Here is a 12,762-nt window from a genome sequence, read left to right as displayed (position 1 = left end):
CCAAAGACAGACAGCGATTTTACAGTCCTTGATTTTGGAGTGGTCAAGTAAAGCAACGACTGGATTTTCAGAAGTTCCTGTACAGTCCTGCCTGGAAAGGTGATGCTTACGGCTTATCAGGTTGTGAAAGGATCAGAAAAACAAGAAATCACTCAACATCTTGGCTAACAAGCCATATCATGGCTGAAAGACAACCTCCTCAGAAGCTTCCAAGCATGCCAAGATGCCTCCAGTGATGGTTTCAAGGCACCAAGGCAGATGACATGCCTACATCCCTGATAATGACTAATGTGACCCCAAATTCTCCTTGAGAATTGGCCATGCCTGCTTGAGGATGCTTCTCCTTGTCTTCATTGTTAGGAGGGAAAGGAATGGTGTGCAGAGACTTCAAGAACCACGTTTCCATTCTGATGACCTTTCTTCTTTTTTCTAATTTCCCTTCTTTTGACAAGTATTTCTCCCACTGACTTAACGCATCTTTAAAAATAATATTCTCCGGGGCAGATTAAAACAAATTTGGGGCTGTCAGCTGTTTCTTTTAGCCTTTTAAATGGCATTTCCTTTTTGATAGATTCTTGCTTTCAGAAAATACTTTAAAGAGATCAAAGAGTTTTTCAACAGGGTCCCATTTTCCCAGTGTATCCTAACCCTCAGTCCCTTATTTCTCTTATCACCCACGCCACTCCGCTATGACGCTCTGTATACAAAGTAAGAGCAGTTAACTTTGAAGTGCTGGATTAGCCCATGCCAGATCCTTGCCTCAGAATAACAAACAATACAGGTTCAACAGGAGTTCTCATCAGTAGTTCATTTTTCAGCCCCAAATTCACTGTCACTAACACAAGCAACATTGAACTCGCAGTCTATGGACAGATAGGAGAGATTTATCTGGTGGCAGGACCATGACCTAGTGATGAGAAGGTCAGACAGTTAAAGGATTTTTATATTTTGGAATGGCGAGGTTGTATTTTTTTATTCTGGCTAGCACATCTAAATTTTAAATAAAACATTGTTTCTCACATACTTGAGAACTTGGTTAGCTGGATGGCTGCTTTCATGGTCTAGAAACATTTCCTCTCCTTGCCCCACAGTAACTTGAAACACGGGCAGGCTTCTTGCCATGGGATGCTTCTCCGGTGCTTTCATTTTGCCGCAACTGAAGTTGAGCAGAAAAGGTCCCAACGTGCCGGAGGACGGTGCCGGCAGCCTCCGGCGGCACCAGCAGCACAGCACAAAGGTACCTCAGAGAGCAGCTGTGCAAGAGCGTGGACAATGACCCAGCGCTGCAGCACTTCAGGGCAGGTTTGCTCCCTCACCAGCCCGGCTCCCTCCGCGGCGCAGCCCCTCCAGCTGCACAGGCTCTGCAGGGGCTTTTCGGAGGAGCCGTGGGCAGCCTTGGTGTCGGTGCCAGGCCGTGCGCCAGCTCATCGGTGCAGAGCAGGAGATGATCCTCAGCCCCTGTGCCCATAGTCTTCAACGCAAAGGCAGAGCTCGAGCAATGGCGGGGATCTTCCCCAGATGGTTGGGGCTTGACCAAACCCTCCCTGCCACCCTGGCCAGCGCTGCTGCAGCTCGAGCCCGAGGATGAGCCAGGAAAGCTTTGGGAACATCCTTAACCATGAGCATCCCATGTCTTTAACAAACTAGGAGCAAGCATCGCTGTTTGGAGAGAGGCGTATTAAAAACTACAACCCCATCCCTGCCCTACTCAGCGTGCACGAGCTCTGCCTTCCTTGCCAAAGCTGTCGACATCTTTAGCAGCACGGCCAAGGGCCACTGGAGTTTGCTCCTGCTCCTTTCTCTAAAAGCGGGAGTTTGCCCTAACAGGGTAATTCCAGGACCCCTAATTTAGGATCAGCAGATCAAACATTCCTTAAATATCTACTTTATTTCCAAGTTTTAAATTGATGGCTCACATTCCATCGCTGATCTCGGATATTAAGGTTTGCTTTTGGATCAAAAACCTTTAGCAGAGATTCTTGTAACTGCCTCAAAAGATTCTGGACAAATATTTCCCTTTAATTGTAATGAGAACTGGGCATCCATATGCCCTACAGAGCCATGGAAAATTTAACTTTTAAAGGATTATTCACAGAGGAAAGCTGCACCAGCTTAGCCAAAACATTTATACTTCTTCAGACCTTGATGTCCTAAAAAGTAGTTTTATTTTGGTTTACTAAAGTTGATGAGGAACAGATTTTTTTAAACTGAAATAAGCCACTTTTAAAATGAAACTTGAACATCTAAAGGGGGTTTGCGTCTTTTCCACACATGCAAGCTGCTTTATTGATTTTTTTTTTCCCTGTGCAGTATTTTCCTATATATGCTTCTTAAAACCTGCTACCATAAAGACTGAAGCTATCTTTGTACCTGTGCACATCCTTCCCAAAACTCAATTTCAGCATCTCAAGCCTCCTGTTCACATCTCTGGGATGGTTGTGGTACCACAGAGGAATGACACATTATTTTCTCTTCCATAACTGTTGATGAAAAAGTGACCAGACATCCCATGAACTGGTATTTTTTACCGAGTAGCCATAAGCTTCATCAAATTGTTCCTGGGTAGAAACTGCAATGCTGCAAAGACTGGCACCCTGGAAAAACCAGTGAACAGATAGAGCTGAATGAAGACTAACAGAAAGAAAGAAATTCTGAGCCAGGAAGATTGTGTGAGCGAAGATTAACTCGCTGCAGCGATAAACTCTGGAAGATGAGATTCCACAAAGAATTATGAGACAAAATGGGGTTTGCCGCAAGGCTAAAAAAAACCCAAAAACAATCGTTCAGTTAAATAGTAGCACATAGGAGCGAGAATATGAACTCGGAAAGCAGGAGGTGTAATGAAATCTCTCGTTTACTTTCTGCTTTACCTCGCTCAGCTCCATCGCTACCGGATGCCGAAGCCCAGCGGGAAGGCGAGCGCCCGGCCGGGACGGGCTGCGGCTCCGCGGAGCCCGACAGGCACGACCGGAGCGATGCTCCGCGCAGCGGGGCTGTTAGAAGGAAGGAGTTCGGATGTACGCCTGCATCGCCACCCTCTAATGTCCCCTGTTCCCCTTAGACCATCTGAAATGATTTTATTAAATTGATTTAATAGGACCTCACCGCCTGGATATTTTTTTTTTTTTTTAATAAATGGGAGGATTTGTGAACCATTACAGCCGTATTTATAAACACAGGCATGCCCAGCCCGATGGGGGTGTGCTGGGCTCATTCACCCGCCCCGGGAAGGCGACTCGGCCGCGCGGGGAGCGGGGACGGGGAGCGGGGACCAGTTGCTCGGGGGAGCAGCCGGGCTCGTAGCCACCCGAACAACGGGGTTTCACCTGCAAACGGCGGCAGCGCCCGAGCCCGGCTGCTTTCCGAAAAAAATGCTCTGCAAAATGCCACCCGCGATGGCCAGCGCCTAAAGAAATCACGCGTGGACGGTTTTCTTCCCGCTCCCCTCGGGTTTAGGCTGCCCGTGGGTACCTACAGCCCCGAGCAACGGGAAAGACGGGGCGATTTTTGCACTACGTGTAATTCAGCCTTTAAAACCCGGCGACAGAAAATCCTCTGGGGTAGAAATTCGTAATTAGAACAAACCTCAAGCCGAAGGAAGAAGAAAAAATTCTGATTTATGGAGCGCAGCGTCCCATCCTCCGGGCGCTGCCATGGGCAGGTTTTTATGTCTGAAGGAGGCGAGCGGTTTTATACAAAGTTCGGGGAACTTTGCTAACATAAACTTTTTATCTTTTGATGATCCTTTTAATATAAAATAATCTCTTTTTTTTTCCCTCCCACAACGAAGCAGTCGAACATTAAAAAGATAGCGAGTGCATTTTAAAGATGTTTCCACTTTATAAATCAAGCTTTCTTGGCAACAACATGATTTCTATTTCAATGCTGAGCTTGCTGTGTTCTCCTAATGTCTCCTACAGATCAGTCCTAGGAGGGAGTAATAATCCCCCAAAGTAATTCTCAGCCCTAAATTCTCGATAATTTATAGTTGGCTCGTTCTGTGGAGCTCTACAAAGAATGAAACAAATTACTCCCTCTCTCCCCCCCCCACTAAGTTACCAATATTTGCCTTGTTTACACAAAAAGGCTGTTTTACACCATTGCCATGGAATTAACGCTTCCGCTGAGCTTTACATTTCCTCCCCATCCAGTGAACTTGTCATTAAAGTCACTTTTTTTGTTGTTGTTTGAAATTTAAAAATCAGGCTTCAATTTCTTTTCGTTTGAGCCCCTTGAGGTCAGACAGACCGATGTTTAAGTGATTTCAACTAACTGCATTCAGGGACATCTCTGTGCCTGCTGGGAGGGGGATTAGAGTCCTAATTAGTGCCTGCAATTAGCCGGTTTCCCTCTTCTCCCCCCCACCCCCAATGCTAAATGTAAGTGCATACAAATCTCCATTAACCATTATTTTTTTTAATTGGGTCAAGAGGAGGTTTATTATTGCTACTCTTTATTTAAATAGCTTGGGTAAAATAAAATCTGCATGAAGTACTCATTTTCATGTCGTCATTTGCATCACGACGAACGGCATATGAACGAAGAGACTTAAGCGATCACGGGATTTATGTTGCTCGATTTTTCTGCCGTCCTCACGCTAGCTATTTTGTGCATTTTCGCTTTCGGTGCTGCAGGGAAGCCCGGCCCGGGCAGAGCCGGGTCCCGGCACCGGCGCGGCCGCAGCGCGGCAGGATGCGGCCCCGCGGGGCGGGCGCCGGGGCTGGGTCCTCCTCGGCCCCGCTGCTAGCACCGACTGAACAGTTGCCCTTTATTTTAACACCGTTTGCAGCGGGACACAGAGAAAAGAAGCGAAGCGGCTATTCTGTTTCATCAGCATTCCAGCCTTTTTTTTTTTTTTTTAATCAAAACCTATTTATAAAAAATTAAAATGCTGCCAGCTTGCTGGTGCTGCACTGATTTTCACCAATGGAGGACTCGGCTTGATAGCTTAAAAACCAAAGTTTTGCACCTCTTGAGGTCCATCCCCCCATCCCCTCAGTCCCATCCACATGCTCCTGAGAGGTGACTGCGTGCGCACTGCCAGCTCCACCGGACAAAGAATGTGGGATTGAGCCCTATACATATGGATTTGTTTAAACAATCCACGTTAAGACTTACAAAGAGATAACATGCACATTTGGGATGCTTAGGGTCTAGAATTTGGTGAAGATATTACACGTCCCGCACAGACACACTCAGATACTATAAATTAAGGGTGAATTATTTGAGGTCTTGATCCCCTAGTCTTAGCTGACTTAGGTAGCAGACCTATCAAAATGAATCCAGCTATTCCCATCAGTAGACACCACAGAACAAGAACAAGATTTTATACACCAAGATTTTATACACCAAAACGTAGTGTGATAAGGACAGAGTTACCTCCACAATCACTTCATAAATAGACCAAATAACAAACAAATTGAAGATCCCCGGGACATACACCCCCTCTCCTGGGGTACTAATGGGAATATCTTGGTGGTTAGAGTAAAGCTTCCCGCACCGGCCAGCTGCGGCACAGGGCAGCGCTGCCGAGGCTGGGGGGAAGGAGAGGAAAACGGCTCATCACCCCCCAAATCCGCAGCTGAGGGTTGGGGTCTCGGTCTCGCAGTGTGAGCAGCAAACGGGAGAAAAAACAGCCCCCCCCCAGCCCCCCAGATGCCCTGCACGAAGGATCAGGGATCACAAGGGAAAAAGACTGCATAGATATTGATCGTGGGATTATTTTTTTTCTGCTTGCTCCCCATAATTTGGGTGTCCTTCTCCACAGCTCCCTAGCACGGTGTAAAATCAGCAGTCGCAGGGCATAGCAGAACCACACAGCTGTGTTTGTTAAAATTAAATAGATTTTTAATACCTAAGCCTGGAAATTGTTCTTTTCCAGCAGCAGCGCTGCAAGCCCGCTGCCGCAGAAGCCAAGGACAGATATTTCGGTGCCCCCAGTGAGACCTGGCCAGTTTTCTTGGGAACCATCTGACTCTGAGGCCGGTGACTGAGGTTTAATTCTGATGTTTAATTTTCTGACGTTAATCTTGCCATCTCCCACCTGAGCAGGCGCAGGGAGGGGTCCCCGGGGAAGCAAAGCCCCTGTGAGCTCTCATCCGGGCCTGGGTATGCACACTGAGGGGTCTCACTCCTCTTTTTTTGGTAAAAAAATCTTGTTTTTTTCCAAGGGAAAGTAGAACTTTTTGCCACATCTAACAGGCTAAAAGTGGTACCTCTCTCCCTTCCAGTTTTGAGATTTAAAAGCACACCCTAAGCCTTCGTATTGCTAAAACTGTGGTGCAAAGTATGAGCACAAGTCTTATTGCACTGTGTGGAGCAGGAGAGTGGGGTTTGCTTTGGAAAAAAAGTTGTAGAAGTGGAGCCACAGTCATGCTAACATCTTTACAAAAAAACAAACAAACAAACAACAAAATCACCACCCAAATAATAAAATGAAGCATTATACCAAAGAGAATTGGGACTAAATGTAGCAAATGACTCCACAACTCTTTCTTGCATCCTCAGTCTCGTTGCCACACTCACACACATGCACAGTTTACACCAAAAAATTATCTTACTGAAATCTGCAATCACAATAGTGTGGGGGTTTTAAATGCCATTGATCATAGTAGCTCTTGAAAATCCAGTCTTGCCAAACAGAGGCATTTCACACGGATAAGAAGCAATACATGTTCACGGGGAATTTTCACTAACCTGCCTGCTTTGGTTATTATCATTTCGGTGCCAGCTTCATGAAATTTCTTCCATAGCTCCTTCTCATGGAGATAGACTTTGATATTTTCTATTGTCTGGAAAAATAACGAGAATAGCAAGAAATGACTGAGAAAAGCTAGGAAAGGGCCGTGGGACGGCAGTGGGGCTCGGTGGCCTTGCACCCACGACGAGCGCCGCAGCCGAGGCGCCGGGTGAAACCCCCCCAGCCTCGGTCCTGCTGTGTGGGAGGAGGATGGGGTCCCAAAAATTCCACTGCCCTTTGCCAAAAATAAGGGGAATAAACTGAGGCCGTTTTAATTGCAGAGTTTCACATCCAGGCGGGACACGGCAGCCAAAGGGATTTTTTTTTTCTTTTTTTTTTTCCCCGTAGGGTTTCCGTACCCCGATGGGGCGGACGGGCCCCGCTATGGCCTTGGGGGTCCCAAAAACCGGGGCCGGGAGCATCCGACGGGGACTTCCGTGGGGATACCCGTAGGCTCTGCCCGGTGCGGCTCGGCTGAGCAATGTGTGCGTCCAGGGCCGCGGTTTCTACGTGGACAGGTTACTCTCCGCGGAATGACGGGGACAACGCGGAGGCGCCGGCCGGGTGCGGGGGCCACGGGCCACCCGGCATTTTATTTACCGGGAGAAAAAAAAAGAACAACAAGAAAAAAAACCACCATGAAACCCCCCGTTGGGCCGGATCCTGCTCGGGAGGAGCGGCCGCGGCTCCACCACCCGACAGGCCGGACGGCTGCGGCTCTGAGGGGCTCGGGCTCACCCTCACCCACCCGCCGCCCTGGACGGGTCTACACGGGGAAAAAAATTTAAAAGAGAAAAGTAAATAAAAATATGATTTCCTCGCAATTCCCCCCCGCTCCGTGTCGGTGGCCGAGGAAGACGCGCGGTCGCGGGAGGACTGGCTCCGGCTCCGCTGCCCGCGCTCCGGCCGGGCTGGCGGGGAGAGCGGGGGGCGAAGCCGCGGGGCCGGGCTGCGCGTACCTGCTCGGGGTCGGGGAGCTGCGGGCTGCTGAGCGGCGTGCTGCCCCCCCGGCTACGCCGAGGGCGGGGGAGCCGGCGGAGGAGTCCGCATGGCCGGGCGCGGGGGCTGTTGGAAACCCTTCCTCGGTGTCAGACAGGCTTTTCTCCTGGAGCATTTCCTTGGAGGGAGAGAGGAGCACCGTTAGCTCGCAGCACCGGGGGCCTCTGCCCGCCCCAGCCCCGGCACGGCCACCTGCGGGGTCAGGCTCCCCCAGCCCGGCCCTGCGGGCCTTCCTCGGGCGGCGGCACTCGCCGAGAGTGGGACGTGACCCCCCCCCGGCCCCGGGGTAAAACCGCTGCGCCCGGGAGAGCCGGGCCGGGCCCGCCTGCCCCCGCGGGGGAGCCGCCCACGAGTGGCTGCGCTCCCGCCTGAGGCCCGAGCAGCTCATCTCAGATGTGGCCGCAGCCGTGCAGCCCCGACCCTTTCTCCTCTCCCTCCCCGCTTTTTGCGGGGCCGGTACCCGTCGGGGAGGGCAGCCCGGCCCGGCCGGTCGTTCTGCCCCGTCCCGTCGGGGCTGCGGGGGCTCCGCGACGGCGCTCGGGGCCGCGGCGATGCGCTGCGGCAGAGCCGCGGGCGGCGTAAACAGGCGGAGTGCTGGGCTCGGAGATAAAAGGGCCCCTCTTAAACTTGGACGGAGACTGGGAAAAGCCAATAAAGATAAGGCCTGACAGCTCCGCCGGGGCTGCCGCGCATCAACTCCGACTTTTACAGCGCGGAGGGACGCGGCCGCCCGCCCCGCTCGACGGACGGACGGACGGGCGGGCACCGCCGGCGAGGAGGCGGAGCGGCCCCGAGGAGGCTGCGGGGTCCCGGGCCGAAACCCACGGCGAAACACTGACGGGACCCGGGCCCGCGGTCCCCGACGGAGCGCTCCTCTCCCTCCGGTCCCTGGCCGGCGCTCTCCCCGCACCGTCAAGGCTGAGCCGTCCGGGGAGGCGGAGGCGGTGGGGGAGAGCGAGGCCGAGACCCCCAGCTCCAGCCGCGGGGGCAGGCACACGCACGGTGCCGTGCACAGCTGCTCCGGACGCGCCGCCGGGTCACCCCGTCCCGCTCGGGGAGACGGGATGGGGCGGCCCCAGCCTGGCCGAGGCGCAGAGGTTCCCGGCGGCCAACCCGCACGCGCGGGACCGGGGGACCGGGGAAGCGCGGGTAGGAGGCGGCGGCGACCCCTGAGGGCCCAGCTCCTGCCCGCGGGCGGGGGTCCCCGGTGCTCCCGGGGGCGGAACGTGGTCATAGGCCGGGGGAGCAGCGGGGCAGGCTGCAGCAAGCCCGTCAACCGCGGACCCCCCGCTCCCTCCCTTCCTTCCCTCCGCACCCCGGGAACTCACACGGCCGGCCGGGGGGCAGCAGACGCAGCGGGGGGCTCCGGGCTTCGCCTGGGGGCGGCTGCGGCATGAAGGGCATCCGCGGGGCAGCGCGGCGGCTGCGCGGGGCGCTCAGGCCGGGCGCGGCTCCGCGGCCCCCGATGGCAGCGGCGTGCGGGGCATCCCCCGCTGCGCGGATTCACTTTCCCTTGATCTTGGCGGAAAATGTTCCATAAAGATCCAGTTTGGGGCCTTTCGACTCCCTCCCTCTTTGTCTCCCCCCTCCCTTTTCCCTTCCCCTCCTGTTGCTGACGTTGCCGCTGTCAATCACGTCCCCACAGACCGGCTCCGGCCCGCTCCGCCCGGCCCGGCCCGCTCGCCCCGGCCCCGGCCCCGCGCCCGCCCGACGGCCCGCACCGGGGGGGCAGCGGCCGGGGGCACCGACCGACCGGGTCCCGCGCACCGGGCCCGGCTGCGGCCTTCCCCGGCCTGCCTCGGCGCTGCGCCGGGCCTGGCAGCGAGCGGAGCCGCCGGCTGCTCGGGGGGGAGCCCGGTCGGGGTGGGGGCACCCCCAGCCCCACGGCCCCCTCCCAGTCCCGGTGCTGCCGGCGCTCCCCACTGCCCGCCGGGGAGCCAGGCCGGGCCGGGGGCCTGCAGCGGGGGTAAGAGGGCCGCGGCGGGCGCAGGCCGCGCTGGAAGGGCCCTTGGCTCGGCGGGCCGGGCCGTGTGGGGCGGCGGGACCCCGCGGCAGGAGCCGGGGCCGCCCGGGCGAGGCGATGGGGCCGTCCCGGGCCTGGACGGGGGTCACGCTTCGGGAGGGGTCCGCAGCCTCCGGCGGCTTCCGCGGCCCTGCTGCACAGGCAGCCAAACTGCCCGTGTCCCGCCGGCCTGGGGCCGCTCTTAGGGCGCGGGCCTCCCCGGGAGTCCGGGGAGGGGGACAGGGCTCCCCGTCCTCCGCCGGTCGCGACAGAGAGCCCCGAGCCTTGCCCCGGGGCGTGTAGGAGCTGGGCGGCCACAACAAAGCGGCGGCGAGGCCGGGCCGCCTCGAGGTGACGGCGGCGGGGGGGAGCGGAGCTCCCGGCCCCGCACGCCGCCGGGCAGGAGCTCCGCACCCTCCGGCCACGGGCACCGCCTGCTCGGGGCTCCCACCACCAAGCCAAACCCCCAAATCAAGGTGAGAACCCCCTCGGGAGAGTCCACGTGTGCTGTCGCGACTGACCGGGCCGCTTCAGCTCTGCTGTCGCGGTTACCAAGACACAGACACCACCAGCACCCACCGCAGCGCTGCCGTGGGGGCTGCCCGCCTTGTGCTGAGCCTCCACCCGCGGCCGAAACGCGCCCAGCCTCCCCCGCTACCCCCTGCAGCTATGCCCATCGCGACAGCCCCGCCTGGCTCTGCTCTACATCGTGCCCCTGCGCACCCTCTCCGCCGGCCTCCGCCCCGCTGTGCGCCCGCGGGGAGGGCGGCGGGCAGGAGCCCCTTACCCGAGCCGGCGGGTCCCGGGCGGGCGCCGAGGTGCCGCTCGCCTCCCGCAGCCCCGGGCTTACCGGGACACCGCCGCGGGCCGACGGGGCTGCACGGGGCAGAATTTTTATCGGGGTTTTCTTGAAAGTGAATTTAAACCCAAACTCACTCCCACCGTCACGTGGTGCCGAAATTGGGAACAGGAGCAGAATAAAAAGTAAACTGAGGTCAACCTCTTAATGAACCTTTTCCCCCACTCCTACCAGAAACAAAAAAAAAAAGGCAAAAAAAAAAAAAGCAGGCGCGGACGGGCCGGGGGATGCGGGCGAGGGAGCGGCGAGTAATTCCCGCAGGAGCCGGGGCCGGCGGCAGGTGAGACCGGGCCGGCGGCGGGCCCCGACGTGCGCACGCGGGGCCGGGGCGAGTGGGGACCCGTGCCCGTCCTGCCCCCGCACAGATAGAGCCGAGACAGGCCCGGGGGTGAGGAGCCGTCCCGGCGGGGCCGCGGTGGTTTCCGCGGATCATAGCTGCCTCTAAGCCGCGGGCCGGCCCCGTATCCCAAGCCCACCGCCGCGGCAGGGGAGATTCCGTGCAGAGCCGCGGAGGATGCGCCAGCCGGGCACCGCAGCCGCCTCCCGCTTGCAGCGCTCTTCCCCGGCGTCGGTTCCCACCTGCGGGCCGGGCTCGCCCCGCAGGCGGCGGGGCCCGGGGCGGCTGCCGAGGGCCGGGCTTCTCGGCAAGGTGAATTTCTGTATTTACCCTGCGGCTGGTGCCGGTCGCTTGGCTTTGTCTGGGAGAGTCTCCCTCCGCCCCGTCCTCCCGCGGCCGCGCACGGGGATAGAGGGAGCCACGGGCGCTGCCTGCGCTTCCCAACGTTAAATGCATTTTTTTTCCCCCCTCCTTGAACAAAAAAAAAAACAAAAAAAAAAAAAAAAAAAAAAGGCGGAGGGGGCGATCCCCAAGTGGGGAAGATTTAATTAAGCAAAGCCAAAGCTTCCTCCTCCTCCCGCCAGCCCCCGGCCCTCCCCGTCTGTGCGGACAGGGATGCTGGTGCCGGGCCCGTTCCGTGCCTTGCGGCCCGCTCCGGGGCTCCCCCAGCCGCCGCCTGCACCGAGCTCGGTGTCCGTGGGGCTCGGCCGGGGCTGAGGGAAGCTGCGGCCGCTTTCATCACCCCCCGGCCGGAGGGACTGGGCCGAGGGGCGAAGCGTCCCCGCCGGCCGGAGCCCCCCGGCTGCGGCAGCGCCGTGCGCTTCCCGAAGGCTCCGGCAATTCACGGCGAGGCTCGAAACCAGCCCGACTGTCATCACTCGGCAGATAAACGGCCGGATCCCCTACGGCAGGGTGGCTCCTATCCACGGCTCATCATCGCCGAGTCAGAGGAGCAGGCGGGGGGGTAAGCCCCGCTTTCAAGGACCGGCGCTCCAAACCACTCATCACTGTCACTGTGCTCGCTCATGCCTTGGCCCTAAACACCGGCGATTAATAAAAATTTACTGTCGCTTTTCTCCAAGAACTACACTCGGTCTGCGGGCCGGGAGAAAGCGAGCGGGCTCAGTTCTGCGCGGTACCTGCGGGCATGCTCCCGCCGCGGCGGGCAGCGCCGCTCCCCTTGGCTCCTCCTCTGCTCCCCGGGAAACCGCGCTCCTCTGCCCCCCGAGAAACCCTGCGAGCCACGGCGGAGACAAGGGGAGAAGCGAGCCCCCGGCCCATACCCGACGGTACCCTGCGGCTCCGACGGCGGCTCGCAACCCCCGTGTGAGGCGGAGGGCGGCGAGGGGAACCCGCGGGGTCCGGCCCCGGCGTCGCTCCCGCCCTGGCCCCGGCTCCCGTGAAGGCAGGACGGAGCGTCGGACGCCTGGGTTGGCACAGATTTATTGGCCTGAGCAGAAACTCACCGGTTTACACTGCCGAGGAGGGTTTGAATGGATGAGGACTGAGAAAAAGTTGCCGAATTTGGCCAGTAATAAGGCTGGGAGGATGGAGTGGTAATACTGAATTATGCACGTACTCGGGAGGAATTACACAGCATCAGACTCGGGCTTCTAAACAGGGACAGTGCCAGATTTCTAATAACTGTGTAATATGCTTATTTATACCATACAAGGACTTACAAACCTCATTGTGCATAGCAGCTGGGTCATATTTCTTTACTCTTCCATTCCTCGGGCTCTTTTGCCAAGAGACTGGTACCAAACACTTCTAGGCTGAAAGGAAAACACAAAAATTAAATCGCAAAGAAACGATGACAGGAAGCA

The 12,762-nt window shown here is 57.1% G+C and overlaps 1 protein-coding gene across 1 annotated transcript in view; it reads right to left on the bottom strand.

The window, feature by feature from the left end:
• The window catches only part of TBX4 (T-box transcription factor 4), a 35,535-nt gene extending 27,279 nt beyond the window's left edge, over positions 1-8,256 (bottom strand). Inside the window, 3 exon segments of the mRNA XM_082008421.1 lie at positions 6,697-6,791; positions 7,699-7,742; positions 7,745-8,256. Coding sequence (XP_081864547.1) covers positions 6,697-6,791; positions 7,699-7,742; positions 7,745-8,126 — 521 coding nt within the window. The 5' untranslated portion in view covers positions 8,127-8,256.
• Between the last annotated feature and the right edge of the window lie 4,506 nt (positions 8,257-12,762).

Source organism: Phaethon aethereus, assembly GCF_964289735.1.
Source record: "Phaethon aethereus genome assembly, chromosome: 19".
Lineage (NCBI taxonomy): Eukaryota > Metazoa > Chordata > Aves > Phaethontiformes > Phaethontidae > Phaethon > Phaethon aethereus.
This window is presented reverse-complemented; position numbering and strand designations above follow the sequence as displayed.